This window comes from Eptesicus fuscus, chromosome 14 (genome assembly GCF_027574615.1).
Source record: "Eptesicus fuscus isolate TK198812 chromosome 14, DD_ASM_mEF_20220401, whole genome shotgun sequence".
Lineage (NCBI taxonomy): Eukaryota > Metazoa > Chordata > Mammalia > Chiroptera > Vespertilionidae > Eptesicus > Eptesicus fuscus.
Genome location: NC_072486.1, coordinates 14950994 through 14965988, shown reverse-complemented (window position 1 = coordinate 14965988; position 14995 = coordinate 14950994). Strand labels below are relative to the sequence as shown.

The following is a 14995-nucleotide window of genomic DNA, read 5'->3' as shown; positions in this document are numbered from 1 at the left end:
GTTCTGTGATTAGGCAAAAGAATAAGATTGTTTTTTAGAAGCACATAGAGCTAATATTGGACATGAAATGTGAAATCATACTTGGAAATAGACATAATAAACTAATATCTTGGTATTAGGACATTTCTTAATGGGTATTTAGAATTGATTGCTATAAAACCACTTATTTGCATTTTCAAAGTATTTGTTCATCAGTATCACTGAAATTGTTGTGGGGAGTACCCTGTGAAATATGGAAGGATAAGATTTGAAATTAAAATACAGACAAAATTCCACCATCCCTGAAGGAAACAATAACAAAAAAGTTCATTTTAATGAGTATGTTTTACAAACTGCCCTCCATGAATCATCATAATTTTGTTCATTTTTTAATAAAAATTTTTGTTATGCTAGTAAATACCTCCTATCCCCATTACTTAGTATCATAATTAAGACAGAAAACTCATTAAAGACTTGAGGTCATTCTTTGCCTTATGGTTCAGGAAAACACAGATTTCCTTTCTTTGACCTTTTGAGACTTACAATGACTTCCTTTTCTCAAAACACCAGTCATCTTCAGTTTCTCACTTGAAATTAGGGAGCTTTCTGGTGCCTCTGAAATTATACCCTGTAAGTTACTACTGTCTTTTACTAAAAGTATCACAGTTATACAAAAATGTCACTTGCTATAAATAGAATAGTAAATCCTAAAGATATAATCCAAAGAACAAATTAAAGATATTAACTTATGATGATGGAAACTAAATTTCACAGCCATGTTAATCCAGAGAAATAAGGATAAGCACAATAATAAACAAAAATTCCAAAAGTGGTTAATTTATATAGGTGAAATATTTGAAAAAGTTATGCTCAAAATAAAACTACATTACTTTTGTGAAACTTCTGTGATATACATATATTTTTAATTATTTTATTAGGATTAACTAATACTTGCTAGCCTTTTCCAATAAACAACCATAAGTCTGGCTAAAATAGGACAATTGTTTCTAAGCAATGGATGAAAGGTAACATAAAACTATGATTCCTGAGAGAAAGGAAGCTCATGAAGAAAGTTCATGATTTTGCAGCATTCTGCCTGGGAACAAATTTCTGACCCCGTTTCTGGGAAGTGGAATCCAGACAGAGCTGAGAGACAGAATTTCAGAGCAGCTTAAGAAAAGATAGAGGAAATGAGAGAGCTGTGGAGCTGAGGTGGGGTCAGAAGTCCATGTAGATATCGCTGGGGAATCTTTGTCTGAGTATAAGACTATCCAAGGCTTACCAGAGAGCAGCTGATACAAAGCTGAGAGGAGAATGGAGATGCTAGAAGTTGAGCAGGATGGTGGGGAAGTTGAAAGCACAGCCCAGCCAGAATGGAGAGATCACATTAACACCTTTTAAATACCTCAGGCATGTAGCTGAGACACCAATAAAAGCTACACCTTAGGAGTAAAGACCACACCTTAGAGTAAGGCTGACTATAGACCTGCCCTAACAAATTCTAAAACCACGCCATGACAAGATCCACAGAGTAGACATAACTTGGAGGTTGGGTCCTGCCAAGTTTCAAGACTTACAACAGATTTACTCCCAACAATCATAAAACCAAGATTATACAAGTTCAAGGTGGTAAGTCAATATTTGAATTATCTAGTAGAATGAAAATCAAAAATTTTTTTCACAAGAAAACAAATTCAGAGTCTCTCCAACATATGCACAGAATTGAGTACATCATAATTTAAATGTTTATGCACCTCAGAAAAGCTTCAAAATGAATGAGGCGAAAAGATACATCTGAAAGGAGAAATAGACAAATCCACAATTTTAGCTGAAGTCTCCAATACTTGATAGAACAAATAGGCAAAAAGTAAGGATATAGAATGACTGGAGTAATACTGTCAACCAAGTAGATCTAACTGACATTTATAGAATACTCTACCTAATAATTACAGAATGCATTCTTCTCAAATGCACATGAAATGTTCACTGAGATAATATTTTCGGCCATTAAAATAAAAATTAATAGCTTTGCAATTTCAAAGAAAATATATAAAATATGCCCATAATAGCCGAAACCGGTTTGGCTCAGTGGATAGAGCATCGATCTGCGGACTGAAAGGTCCCAGGTTCGATTCCGGTCAAGGGCGTGTACATTGGTTGCGGGCACATCTCCGGTGGGGGGGGTGCAGGAGGCAGCTGGTCGATGTATCTCTCTCATCGATGTTTCTATCTCTCTTCCCTCTCCCTTTCTCTCTGTGAAGAATCAATAAAATATATTTAAAAAATAAAAAAATAAAAAATAAATAAAATAAAATATGCCCATAATAGAATTAATAATACAACTCCACAAACATTTGAATTTAAATAACCCACCTCTAAATAATCTGTAGCTCAAAGAGGAAATTTAAAGGAAAATTTAAAAAATCTTTCTATCTAAATAAAAATGAAAATGCAGTGTATCAATAGTTGTGGGATACAGTTAAAACACTGCCTTAGTAGAAACATAGCATTAAATACTTATTTTAGAAAAGAAAAAAGATCTAAAATCTATAAACTAAGTTTCACCTTGAGAAACTAGAATAAAAAGAGCAAGTCAAACCCCAAGCAAGCAGAAGGAGGGAAATAATAAAGATTAGAGCAGCAATTAATAAAATAAAAAATGGAGAAACATTAGAAGGAATCATTGAAACCAAAAGCTGGTACTTTGATAAGATTAATAAAATCAGTAAAACTATATCAGGGCTGATGAAGAAACAACAAAAAAGAAGAGTAACTACCAATCTTGCCAGATTAAATATGTATATACCCCAAAAAAGTAAAAGAAAACCTAAACTGAAAAAAGTTTTGAGGGGAAGTTTATTTTTGCAGAAAACTTTTTCATACTCTTTTTCAGAATATCCAGGACAGAGATTGTGTGTAATGCATGAAATTGCTAATAAACATTTTTAATAGTAGTTAAGTATGTTTTCGTATTACAGTGTTCTTTTAAAGATAGCAACATATTCTAAAAATTACCTAAAAACTTTGAAAATTCAAATTATTAAAAATTCTTGATATATCATATATTCTCATTTCTTTTATCCATAGCCAAATTTTTCTTAGGTCCTCTCTTTACTCGACTTTTTAATTTAATAGTTGTTTATTTTTATAAAGAATAAACCAAAGGTCAAAATCAGCTAGACTAGTATTAAAACATAATTGATTATTTGTCACTTCCTTTTTTAATCATTTGATCATGCTATCCTCTGTTTCTATGCTCTTTCCTATTTTCCATTAGAAATTTAATACCCTAGTAGGGGAAAAAGGAACTCAAATGAGTGGAGGACAGAAACAGAGAATCGCGATTGCTCGAGCTTTAGTTCGAAACCCAAAGATACTGATCTTAGATGAGGCTACCTCTGCCCTAGATACAGAAAGCGAATCCGTTGTTCAAACTGCACTGGAAAAGGTAAGTGAGCAGACATATTTCTGATTTTTATATTCCTGATTCAGCATTGTTTTTCAATACAAGAAAGTATAGTACCATAGTACATTATTCATTAAGTTTAGTACGCTCCTTAACATATGCGTGCAGTTTGTTCACCCTCTTAAACATTTATGTGATGGTTATAGGAAATGATATGGAGAAGAGAAGAAGATGCTGTAATTGGTGCCAAAAATATATTTGAGAATGATATCCAAGCAGTCATCCTATATAAATCTTCATTCCAATGGGTCTGCATTTCCACCTCCCCATAGTAACCTCACACCACTACTACCATCGTGGTTATAACTATGTTCACCTTTGCCTTTTCCATACACACCTATGGGATTCTCTTCTCTGACAGCTTTTCTTCTTTAGGGCAGCCTTGGAGTATCATTTTAACTTAATTTCACCTCAAGTAGAGAAGCATACATTGTGGTTTGACCTGCACTTGAACCATCCTACCCCTACAGCCCTGGGCCCTCAAACCTCATACTGACCTGCTTACTGCAAGCTGCTGCACATGCTTCATGGCCACAGTTCAGTCATGACTCTTGACCAAATTGTACTGCATCTGGAAGGGTGGTTGGTGGGGGATCTGATAATTTTTCAATGGCCAAACCCTCTTTTTAATCATGGCCTCCAAACCCTTCAGAAGGCTTAATGTCACATTTTACTTTAACCTTATTTGAAAATGTGCTGTGTTTTTTTTTTTCTCAAGAAAAGGATAAACTTTTCTTTTTAAATATTGACTTTGTGGGAGCAGAAATGGTTGTTGGCAGCCAGAGTGCTCACTGCTTACTGAAAAATTTATTACTTACTATCATCAACTTGCAAATCAGATTGTATATGTTTTTGACCCTTGTTTCCATCACATGATGAGTATGTCACATGTTGTATGTGATATTTTTTATTTTCATAAAATAAACAAGTGATAAGGAAATTCATGTTTATTGTGGACACTTTGCTAATTTGGTTCATTTGGGTGAAGAAGAAACAGTGATTCCCTCAAGGGCATGACTAATGCTTATTCATTTTTTATACTTATTATCTAAGACAGGGCTTTTATCTATAGAATGCACTCAAATTATGTTCAGAATTGTTGATGTTTCATTCCTTAGGGCTTGAATGTACTAAAAAATGATTACACTTAACATAACTATCTCTTAAGTTACATAAGAGTTTTTTTCCAGGTGTATTGAGGTATAGTTAACATACGTATATAAGATTTTTAAAAACATATTATAATAGGCCCTGGAATTGTTTAAAGGTTAAATATCTCCATTGTCTCTTCATCCTGTATATTAACCACTTCAGGCAATCAAAACTTGTTTAAACTTTAGCCCTGGCCAGAGTTCTAAGTAGTTAGAGCATCGGCCCTTGAATCAAAGGGCCATGGGTTCAATTCCGGCTCAAGGGCACATGCCTGGGTTGCAGGTTCCATCCCCAGCCCTGGTCGGGGTGTGCGGGAGGCAACCAATTGATGTGTCTCACATCAATGTTTCTCTCTCTGTCTCTCTCCCTCTCTCCCTTCTACTCTCTCTAAAAATCAATAGAAAAATATCTTCTGGTGAGGATTTAAAAAAAAACAACTTGTTTAAAATTTAAAAATAAATAGTTGCTTGGCAACATGATAAACTAATACACAATTTTTTTTCCTTACTGGTTAAAATGAAATCTACATCATAAGTAAAAAAGAGAACAATGAAAAATATTTGTAAACTATGATTCCAATCACATAAAATAGTTGTATACGTGAACAAAAATGAAGGCAACATATATTAAAGTAATAACAGTTGTGTGGCAGAATTATGGGTTTTTTTAAGGTTTTTTAAAAATTCATTGCTATTACTGTTTTTCAGTTTATAAAGCATGGTATTAAATCAACATTGTAGAGATGTATACATGTGAAACTGCTTTAAGCAGTGTTTGTTCTTTTGTGGGGTAAGGGTAAATGGTAACAAATGGGGTGATGTAGCACAGTAAATTGGATTAATTATATATGCCTCAATTTATTGGCAAATGACTCTTGGCAAAGAGGAGAGTTAAAATGTAGGTAAGTTAAAATATCCCTTCTTACTGATGCATCTCTCCATGCCCAGCCTTCACATATTCTTCCCAACCCTTTCTCTCCATTACCCCATTATCTTCCTTTTATATTAAGTTCTAGAACCAGTAAAACTAATCTGTAGTGACTTTTAAAAATCATATCATTAGTTTCCTGGAGCAGAAGATGGGTTTTTATTAAAAAGGGACATAAGGGAACTATCACTCTTGATCTCACTAGGATTATTACAATATCTAACTCCCTGCTTCAGCCCATGCCCACTTCAGTCTTTTCTCAACACAGGGCCACGTAATGCTATTAATGTGTAAATTTGACCATGACATGCCTCTGCTTCAAATCCTCCAGTGACTTCTTATCTCACACTTCACTCTAAATAAAAACCTAACTCCTTACAGTAAGCTACTGTAAGTTCTTTGGAATTAGGTACCAAACTCCTGGAAACTCACATCCCTCCACTCTCCCCCACATTGGCTGCTCCTTAAACATGTCACAGCACTTTTCGTCAGCTAACATACTGTGTATGTATGTATTTACTTATTTTGTTGTCTCTCTTTCCCCACTGGAATGTCAACTTTCTGGTGGCAAAGGCTTTGCTTAATTAACTGTAGTGTTCCCAGCATTAGGACCATGACTGGCCCTTAGTAGACAGGTAATAAATACTTGTTGAAAGGGTTTTGGATGAGTATGATACAGAATAGTTCCAAGACCTGAAGTGCCCTTTTCTGGATTTCTTAATTTCCCAAAACTAGTTTTGATTCATTAATCTTGTTCAAGAAGAGAATCTAGGGCCCATGGATAAAGGTTAATGCCACAGGCTATGGGGTTCCACTCTGCTGGTTTGGACCTGGCATGCCAATGCAGCAAGCTTCCAGGCTGTCCCACTGTGAGGAGGCACAGCACGTACATCTCCGGATTACTAGGGAAGCAGAGGAAGCCCACACTGGTTTTGGAATGAGACCTGTAAAAGCTCTTTGAACTGTTAGAAGTGGAATGCAAATCTAAGGAATAATTATTATTCAGAGAAGGTCAACTATACCACATCAATGGAGAACCTTTAAAAAGGCCCTTTACTAATTATGAGGGAAATGTTTCCATCATTGTTTTATTCTTAGAAGAGATAGAACTGCTTCTATTGCAACCTTTTTGGGCTTTTCTTTATCATCACTGTTCTTTCCCACGATGATGCATTCGGTTGGTGTTCCTCCAAGAGCCTTTACATTTATACTACCTGGATAACTGAACAATAAGGAAATCGGTATATTACAGTAAGCGTTGGGTTACTTTCTTAAATTAAGCCCCAAGAAATGGTTATCCAAAGTTGAAGTTAGCTTAATTATTGCGCGTGCGCACGCATGCACACACACACACACACACACACACACACACACATTTTGGTGTGTCTACCATATGTCAGTTACATATCTTGCTATCTATGATATTGAGGATTTTTTTTTTAATATTTTTCTTTTTTTTTTTTTCTTTTAACCATTTGTAGCAACACTATAATAATTGGGAACAGAAAGGGGATTTCTGCAAGGGAATTTCCTTGGCTGGAATTTAGCCAGGAAAACAAAAGTAACAAAGAAACTACCTCATTCCCAAAGCATCATGGCATATTTTATAAACCTGCTTAATCAAGCTCACATTTGTAAGGCTTGGTGTTAAATTATAGGTCACTAGCCGAAACCAGTTTGGCTCAGTGGATAGAGCGTCAGGCCTGCGGACTCAGGGGTCCTGGGTTCGATTCTGGTCAAAGGGCATCTACCTTGGTTGCGGGCACATCCCCAGTGGGGGGTGTGCAGGAGGCAGCTGATCGATGTTTCTCTCTCATCAGATGTTTCTGACTCTCTATCCCTCTCTCTTCCTCTCTGTAAAAAAATCAATAAAATATATTTTTAAAAAAAATTATAGGTCACTAACTTCTTTTAGGGTAGTGCTTCTTCCCTTTTAATAGATCAATGCCCCATTGAGACTCTTCAGAAAAATCTACAAATGCATTTATACACAGAGATTTACAAATAATATTGAAGGGTTCATAGATTCCCTGGAGCCATTCATGTATCATTATTTTAGGTGTAATAAAGGAATAAATGGATAATAATAGCTAAGAATCCAATGATCCTAGTCGGTGTGGCTCAGTGGTTGAGCGTTGACCTATGAACCAGGAGGTGACAGTTTGATTCCCAGTCAGGGTACATGCCCAGGTTGTGGGCTTGATCCCCAGTAGGGGGATTGAAGGGGGTTGCCAAACAATGATGCTCTTTCTTTCATCATTGATGTTTCTACCTCCCTCTCCCTCTCTCTTCCTCTCTGAGATCAATAAAAATATATTTTATAAAAAGAACCCAATGATATAAGAACACTTATTCTCCTGCTTTACTGATGTACACACTGAAGTACATTTGGGTAATAGTGAAGTCAGAACCTGGACCCAGACTGTCAACCTTCATTCACATAACCACCATGCTGTACTGCATCAAAATTATACATCTGCCAGGGACTGAAGCAAAATCTGAATATAGGTCACTGTTCAAAACTAGCCTCTTATTAAATACTAGTGGCCTGGTGCATGGATTCATGCACATTGAAAGGAAATTAATTAGAAGAAATATTTTAATAGCACTATTTGCCCTTTCTCTATAATAGAAGTGTCAGAAATGAAAGAAAATTAGTAAAATGTATATGAAAATAATATATAAATTGATTAATAAATAAACAATAACAACATGATATAACAACAACAAAGACATATAAAAACAACATTGATAAAAACAATGACTGATAAATTGATTAAACTTATTCTAATATCTCCCTGTATACCACATTAAGAGTGAAAACACTTTCAGAGTGTTTGACCAATTTCCCTTGTGATGAAGTATTTACAACTTTAATGTCACATGCTCTTCGAACTCGAGAGAAAGCAACATATAACTGACCATGTCCGAAAACAGGTTCAGGTAGGAATATTCCTACTCTGTCTAGAGTTTGTCCTTGTGATTTATTAATAGTCATCACAAATGCTGGCATCACAGGAAACTGTCTTCGAATTAATTTAAATGGGAGACCAGTGTCACATGGGGACAAATTGATTCTTGTAATCAGAACAATATCTCCTTCTGCAAATCCTGTTAATACTTCAGCTTCGATTATGTTAGATCACGACCTTTTGATAATAAATCTAGTACCATTACAAAGATCCCATTTACTATTAAGATTTCTCAGTAGCATGATGATGACACCTACTTTCAATTTTAATTTATGGCACAGCATTCCCAAAGGAGTAACACTATTAAGAAATTCGATGGGAAAATTTTCTTTTTCAGTATCATCCATTGAATCGATGGAATCATCACTCAAATAGGTATGAAAATCTCCATCGAGTATATCCAAAATTTCTCAGAATGTCAACAAAAACAACCAAATTCACGATCGACAACGACAGATCAAAACACATTCGTGCGATTGGCGCCAGCAAGAGCTTCATATGTATCACGCATGTGCAAGTCAACGTTTATTTTTAAATTGCCAGTGCATGTCATATGTACTGGCCAATCAGTTGGTCAGATGGTTGGACAGATGGTTGGTCACTTAGCCTTTTATATATACACTGAGTGGCCAGATTATTATGATCTCTGAACACATAATAATCTGGCCATTCAGTGTATATCCTATGTAATAAAAGGCTAATATGCAAATTGTCCCCTCGACCAGGAGTTCGACCAGCAGGCAGGTCGGCCAACTGCCCATGTCCCTTCCCCCTGGCCAGGCTGGCTGGACCCCACCCATGCACGAATTCATGCACCGGGCCTGTAATACACACACACACACACACACACACACACACACACACACACTGAGTGGCCAGATTATTATGCATTCTGAGATCATAATAATCTGGCCACTCAGTGTATATAGGTAGAATTACTATATGAACAACAATTTTGTTTCTGGACATATACCACACAAAAAAAAATTGGAAGTAGTGAGTCAAACAGGTATTTCTATAACAATATTCACAGTAGCATCCTTTACAATGGCCAAAAGGTATAAACAAACCAAACGTCCATCAACAGATGAATGGATAAACAAAATTTGGTGTACACATATAATAGAATAAAATTCTGACACATGCTACAACATGGATGGATCTTGAGGACATTATGCTAATTGAAATAAGAGGGATGATGAAAAACAAGTTTGTATGATTATTACTTAATGAGATAGAATAGTCAAATTTATAGTCATAAATAAAATAGAGGTTACCAGGGGCTGAGAGAAAAGGGGAATAGAGAGTTATGGTATGAAGGCTACAGAGTTTCAGTAAGGGATGAAGAAAAAGTTCTTAAGATGGCACTGGTGAATGTACTTAATGCCTCTTAATTATACATTTAAAAATAGTTAAAATTTTATGATATGTATATTTTACTACAGAAAGAAAAATAGCTATCTAAGCCTTAGTATAAAAGAAAAGTGATACAAAAGAAATTAGCCTCTCAGATCTGGGAGGACCCTACCATTAAAAATGGTTAAAATCAGAAATATCATGGTATACATATTTTACCAGCATTTAAAAACAACAACAATCTAGTCTCTTCCCAAAACATTCTGCCCTTTTGGGAGAGAAACTCAAGCCATACCCCACATGAGGCTCTCATGTAGGCTTATAATAGACTCACTTTTATTCCCTTAAGCTGCTTATTTTGATCCTATTATAAATATACTAGAGGCCCGGTGCACGAAATTCGTGCACAGGGGTGGGGGTCCCCTCAGCCAAGCCTGGACCCTCTCCAATCTTGAAGCCCTTGGAGGATGTCCAACTGATGGTTTCGGCCTGATCCCAGGGACATCCCTCTCACAATCTGGGACTGCTGGCTCCTAACTGCTCACCTTCCTGCCTGCCTGATTACCCCTAACTGCCCCCACCAGCCTGATCACCCCTAACCACCTCTGCCTGCCAGCCTGATTGCCCCTAACTGCCCTCCCTTGCCAGCCTGGTCACCCCTAACTGCCCTCCCTGCCAGCCTGGTCACCCCCAACTTCCCCCCTCTGCCAGCCTGGTCACCCCTAACTGGCCCCCTCCCTGCCAGCCTGGTCGCCCCTTAGTGCCCACCCCCTGCCAGCCTGGTCACCCCCAACTTCCCCCAACTGCCCCCTGCCCCCACCGGCCTGGTCACCCCCAACTGCCCCCCTGCTGGCCTGGTTGTCCCCAACTGCTCCCCCCGCTTACCTTGTCATCCCCCAAGTGCCCCCCCCACCAGCCTTGTCACCCCTCTCTAACCCCCCTGCTGGCCTGGTCACTTCACGCAGCCTGCTGGTCAGTCATTTGGTCGTCCCACATTAACCTCCCTGCCGTCCTGGTCACCCCATGCAGCCTGCTGTTTGGTTGTGAGGGCGTTGTGACCAATTTGCATATTACCCTTTTATTAGTATAGATACTGGATTTTTCTTTTACAAATGAATTTAAATTATTAATTAGCAGGATATTTCAAAGTCTTAAAAATAAAATGAAAAGCTTTAAAAATATAGCAAAATATTTTCATGATATGGATAAGTATCTTAGTGATTTCTGTAAATTTAAATTATTCCTAAGTTTTGTCCTCCCTCACAAATAAGGAAAACTCCTATATATAAGATATTTTTTTAAGATATTGATTTTATATAATTGCTACCTACTTGCTACCAAATAAGATTATTTATAATGTATTATTTCTTGGTCATCATTCTGGCATAAGTATGACATTACTGAAAGAAAGATGAGCTATTTTAGCATTTTTCTCTTCTTGCCCATCATTTACTTTTTCTTGGAAATTTATCCACAAATATTAGTTTGTTAATAAAGTTAAATGAAGGAGAAAGGTATTAAATAACTATAAATTATTTGTATTATTGCCAATTGCTAACTTATTAACTAACTTATTACTAAGTTATTTAGAAGTGAGAAGTGAGATTTCAGTCTATAAAAAGAAGTACAGAGTATTATTCTTTGTACACATGGTCTCATCTCAGCAAAGAGTTTAGATATTGAATGTGTTTTCCTTTCTAAAGGCATACATGAGTAGATTCCTAGAAGTTGAAAGGAAGGGTTCGAGGAGTAGATGAGTCACTTAAGTATGGTGGCTTTAAGTGCCTGATATTTTGCTTTTTGTCATCTCATTTTACAAAAGAGAAAGTATTCTTGGGGAGGTGTAGTAACCTGACAATAATTTGACATTGGAACCAGTGTTGACCAAGCCAATTGGCTTTTGACATCATAGTGAGGTAGTTAAAACACTAGAAATTCCATGTTTCCCATATAACTACCATAGAGACCTTCTCATAGCAGATGGTCAATTAAAATTTGGTAGCTAAAAGAGGTGGAAATTTGTAAAAAAAAAAAAAAAAAAAAAAAAAGTAGTGAGAGTGTTTTTACACTGTATTCTTGGAGTAGTGGGGACTAGGGTTTTCCAGGAGCCTCTTGAGGAGTAGAAGAAGGTGGGGAGATGGAGTGAGTTCCCCCACAGTCAGTTCAAACAGAGCAGCCACCATTAATTGGTATGGTTTATTTAAATATATCAAGTTTCCACATGTGCTTTCACTTGGTGAAAGGATTTTGTTTAAAATCTTTTAAAAAGCTTTAAGAAAAAAAAGAGAGAGAGAGCTTGAAGACCACAGGCATATGTTGTCAATGGGCCCCAATTCACCTGAGGCAATTTTTAAGTGGAATCAGTGGGAACTTGTGTTCTCATAGGTTTCTCACCCCCACTCTTGCTGTGGGACACCAGAACTCTGTGCTTACAGGCTTCTCCAGAGAGTATATTATCCCTGTTAGTTGACCAAGCAGTCAAATGCAGGCTCTCTCAAATGCTCCCTGCTTTGCATTGTTCTTTCTTTTCCTGTTGCCCACCTTTATTCAAGGCCCATTACCACAACTGGTGAGAAGCTGGCTGGTCTCCTCAGACCCTTATTTCTGCAATTCTTGGAGGGATGTTTTAAAGCACCCTCTATTTCAAAGTCCACACTAATTACCTGGTGACTTATGGTTGTGCGTGGAATGGTGAAGTAACCTGAAAAAGACTAGCAAAGTGTCAAGTAGAGACCTATCTTCCTATTGATGTTTCTTTGGTCAAATACCTAATTATTTGGCTTTAGCTTTATGAACTGTGAAGGAGAAGAGGAGATGCTAGGAAATTATTTCAAATTGGTATTTTCTAGAAGAAATAATGGCAACGAAAACATATTGAAAATCTTCCACACCTACTTTGAGGAATTTGGGGAAAAGAAAGAAAGAAAGAAAGAAGAAAAAAAAAACAATAGTGGAATGGATTGCACTACTTCTCTTATCTTTACAGTAATTCTTGCTAAAAGACGAAGAATCAGCTTAGATTTCTTTGATTGGTTTTCTAGGAGACACTGCTTTCAAAATCTCTTTTGTTTTAAGTTTGAAACAGTTCATGTTGAATTGTTTTGTTCCCTGTGGCTAGTACATCAGTTTTAGGTCACAATTCTGATGCAGCAGAGCTGTAAACAATTGTAGTGCTCATCTTCTGTGTATCTCAGGGGTCACCATGCTTCATTGCCTAATAATGTTCAGTGTCTTGAAAACCATTTTTCCATATATTTTCCAGCTGTTTTCTTGGTTTCAGGTGAGAGAGTAAATCTTATTCTTGATATTCCATCATGGTTGACAGCAGGGCTTGTCTTTTATTTTATACAACTGACTCTTCAGTTTTTGAGGCACTGCTGTGGTATTTTCCTTTTCCAATATTTTTATTTTTTTTTTTTTTTATTTTTATTTTTTTTTTTTTTATATGTTTTATTGATTTTTTTACAGAGAGGAAAGGAGAGGGACAGAGAGCCAGAAACATCGATGAGAGAGAAACATCGACCAGCCGCCTCCTGCACACCCCCCACCGGGGACGTGCCCGCAACCAAGGCACATGCCCCTGACCGGAATCGAACCCGGGACCCCTCAGTCCGCAGGCCGACGCTCTATCCACTGAGCCAAACCGGTTTCGGCCAATATTTTTATTTTTTATAAAATTCAGAAATCACCCATTTTTGGAATTATGCATATTAAACTATCAGAGGATATAGTTCATAAATATTGTTTAAAGGAAGTATGTATTATAGAGGTAAAAATAGCTCTTTAGTATTATAAGATCACTGTTAGGGACCAGTCATTCTCATCATAACCTGCATTTCAACAGAGGGAATTTAAATAGGTCTACTTTGTTCATATGTAAAACTTTTACAAAATTGTACTCTTGCATGAAAGCCTGTCCTTAGTGCCAGTATAGGGCACAGGAGGAGAAAACTTACAAGGTATAACTGGTCAATGCAAAGTGCTTTAGTCACATTAACAGGAAGACATCTCACAGAGAAGTGGCCGGGTTGGTGGACTTTGAGTATTCAAAGGACCTGGGTTTGTGTTTCAGCTTTGCCACCTACCTGCTATGTGGACTGGTAACCACTCCTTAACTTCTCTGAGCTGCCGTTTCCCTCTCTCTCAGAGCATACTTTCCTAGTCAGTTCACAGGACTGTGTACGCAAAACCAAATAGAGAAGTGTTAGTTAAAGAACCTTGCAAAATCTAACATTCTTTAAAATACAAGATATTCTCGCCAAAACCGGTTTGGCTCAGTGGATAGAGCGTCGGCCTGCGGACTGAAAGGTCCCAGGTTCGATTCCGGTCAAGGGCATGTACCTTGGTTGCGGGCACATCCCCAGTAGGGGGTGTGCAGGAGGCAGCTGATCGATGATCCCTCTCTCTCTCTGTAAAAATCAATAAAATATATTAAAATAAAATACAAGATATTCTCAAAAGTATGAATTTTTTTGCCACCTTACTTAATAATTAACCTGTAATATTGTTTGGCTTATTGATGGATGACTATTTTTATGGCCTTCCTACTTATTTTTTTAAAGATAGCAGAACTGACTAGTGTGCATTACCTGAAATTAAACTTCATATATATGTTTAGTTGTCTTAAGGAGCAAAAAGAGAAAACCCACAATAAAAACAGTTCAAACTAGTATGTCTAAGGTTATTTATTACAACATCAATCATTTTTAACTTGATCATTTTACAACCTCTTAAATCTCAAAAACATGATAAGATCTGCCTGTATGAAAAAATAGAATCTAATAGAAAAAGACAGAGTGATGGGTAATTTTTAAAGAACAAATTTAATTTATATACACGATTCCCCTGTTCAGAAACCTCCAATAAATTCTATCCTATTGTTTTTAATAGTTTCAAAAAAAGTTTTCTTTACTTATAGATTTAGAATAGAAGAGTTTGAAATAAATACTCATCTGCCTCATCAAGAATATATACTGCAATAGAGAGGACTTCTTAGAGAATAGAGAACACCATACCAGATTCTAGTACCAGTCCTTCCAGTGATTAGATGAAGCCTTGAGCAAGCCTCTTAAGTTTTCTGAGCTCTAATTTCTTTCTCTGTAATAGATAAGAATAAAAATAAGAACAATAAAAGTAAACAGTA

The 14995-nt window shown here is 36.7% G+C and overlaps 1 protein-coding gene across 1 annotated transcript in view; it reads left to right on the top strand.

Moving 5' to 3' along the window:
* The window catches only part of ABCB5 (ATP binding cassette subfamily B member 5), an 83976-nt gene that overhangs the window by 24592 nt on the left and 44389 nt on the right, over positions 1-14995 (top strand). The window contains exon 13 of the mRNA XM_008148273.3: positions 3257-3427. Within this exon, the coding sequence (XP_008146495.2) occupies positions 3257-3427 (171 nt within the window). The remainder of the gene's footprint in view (positions 1-3256; positions 3428-14995) is intronic.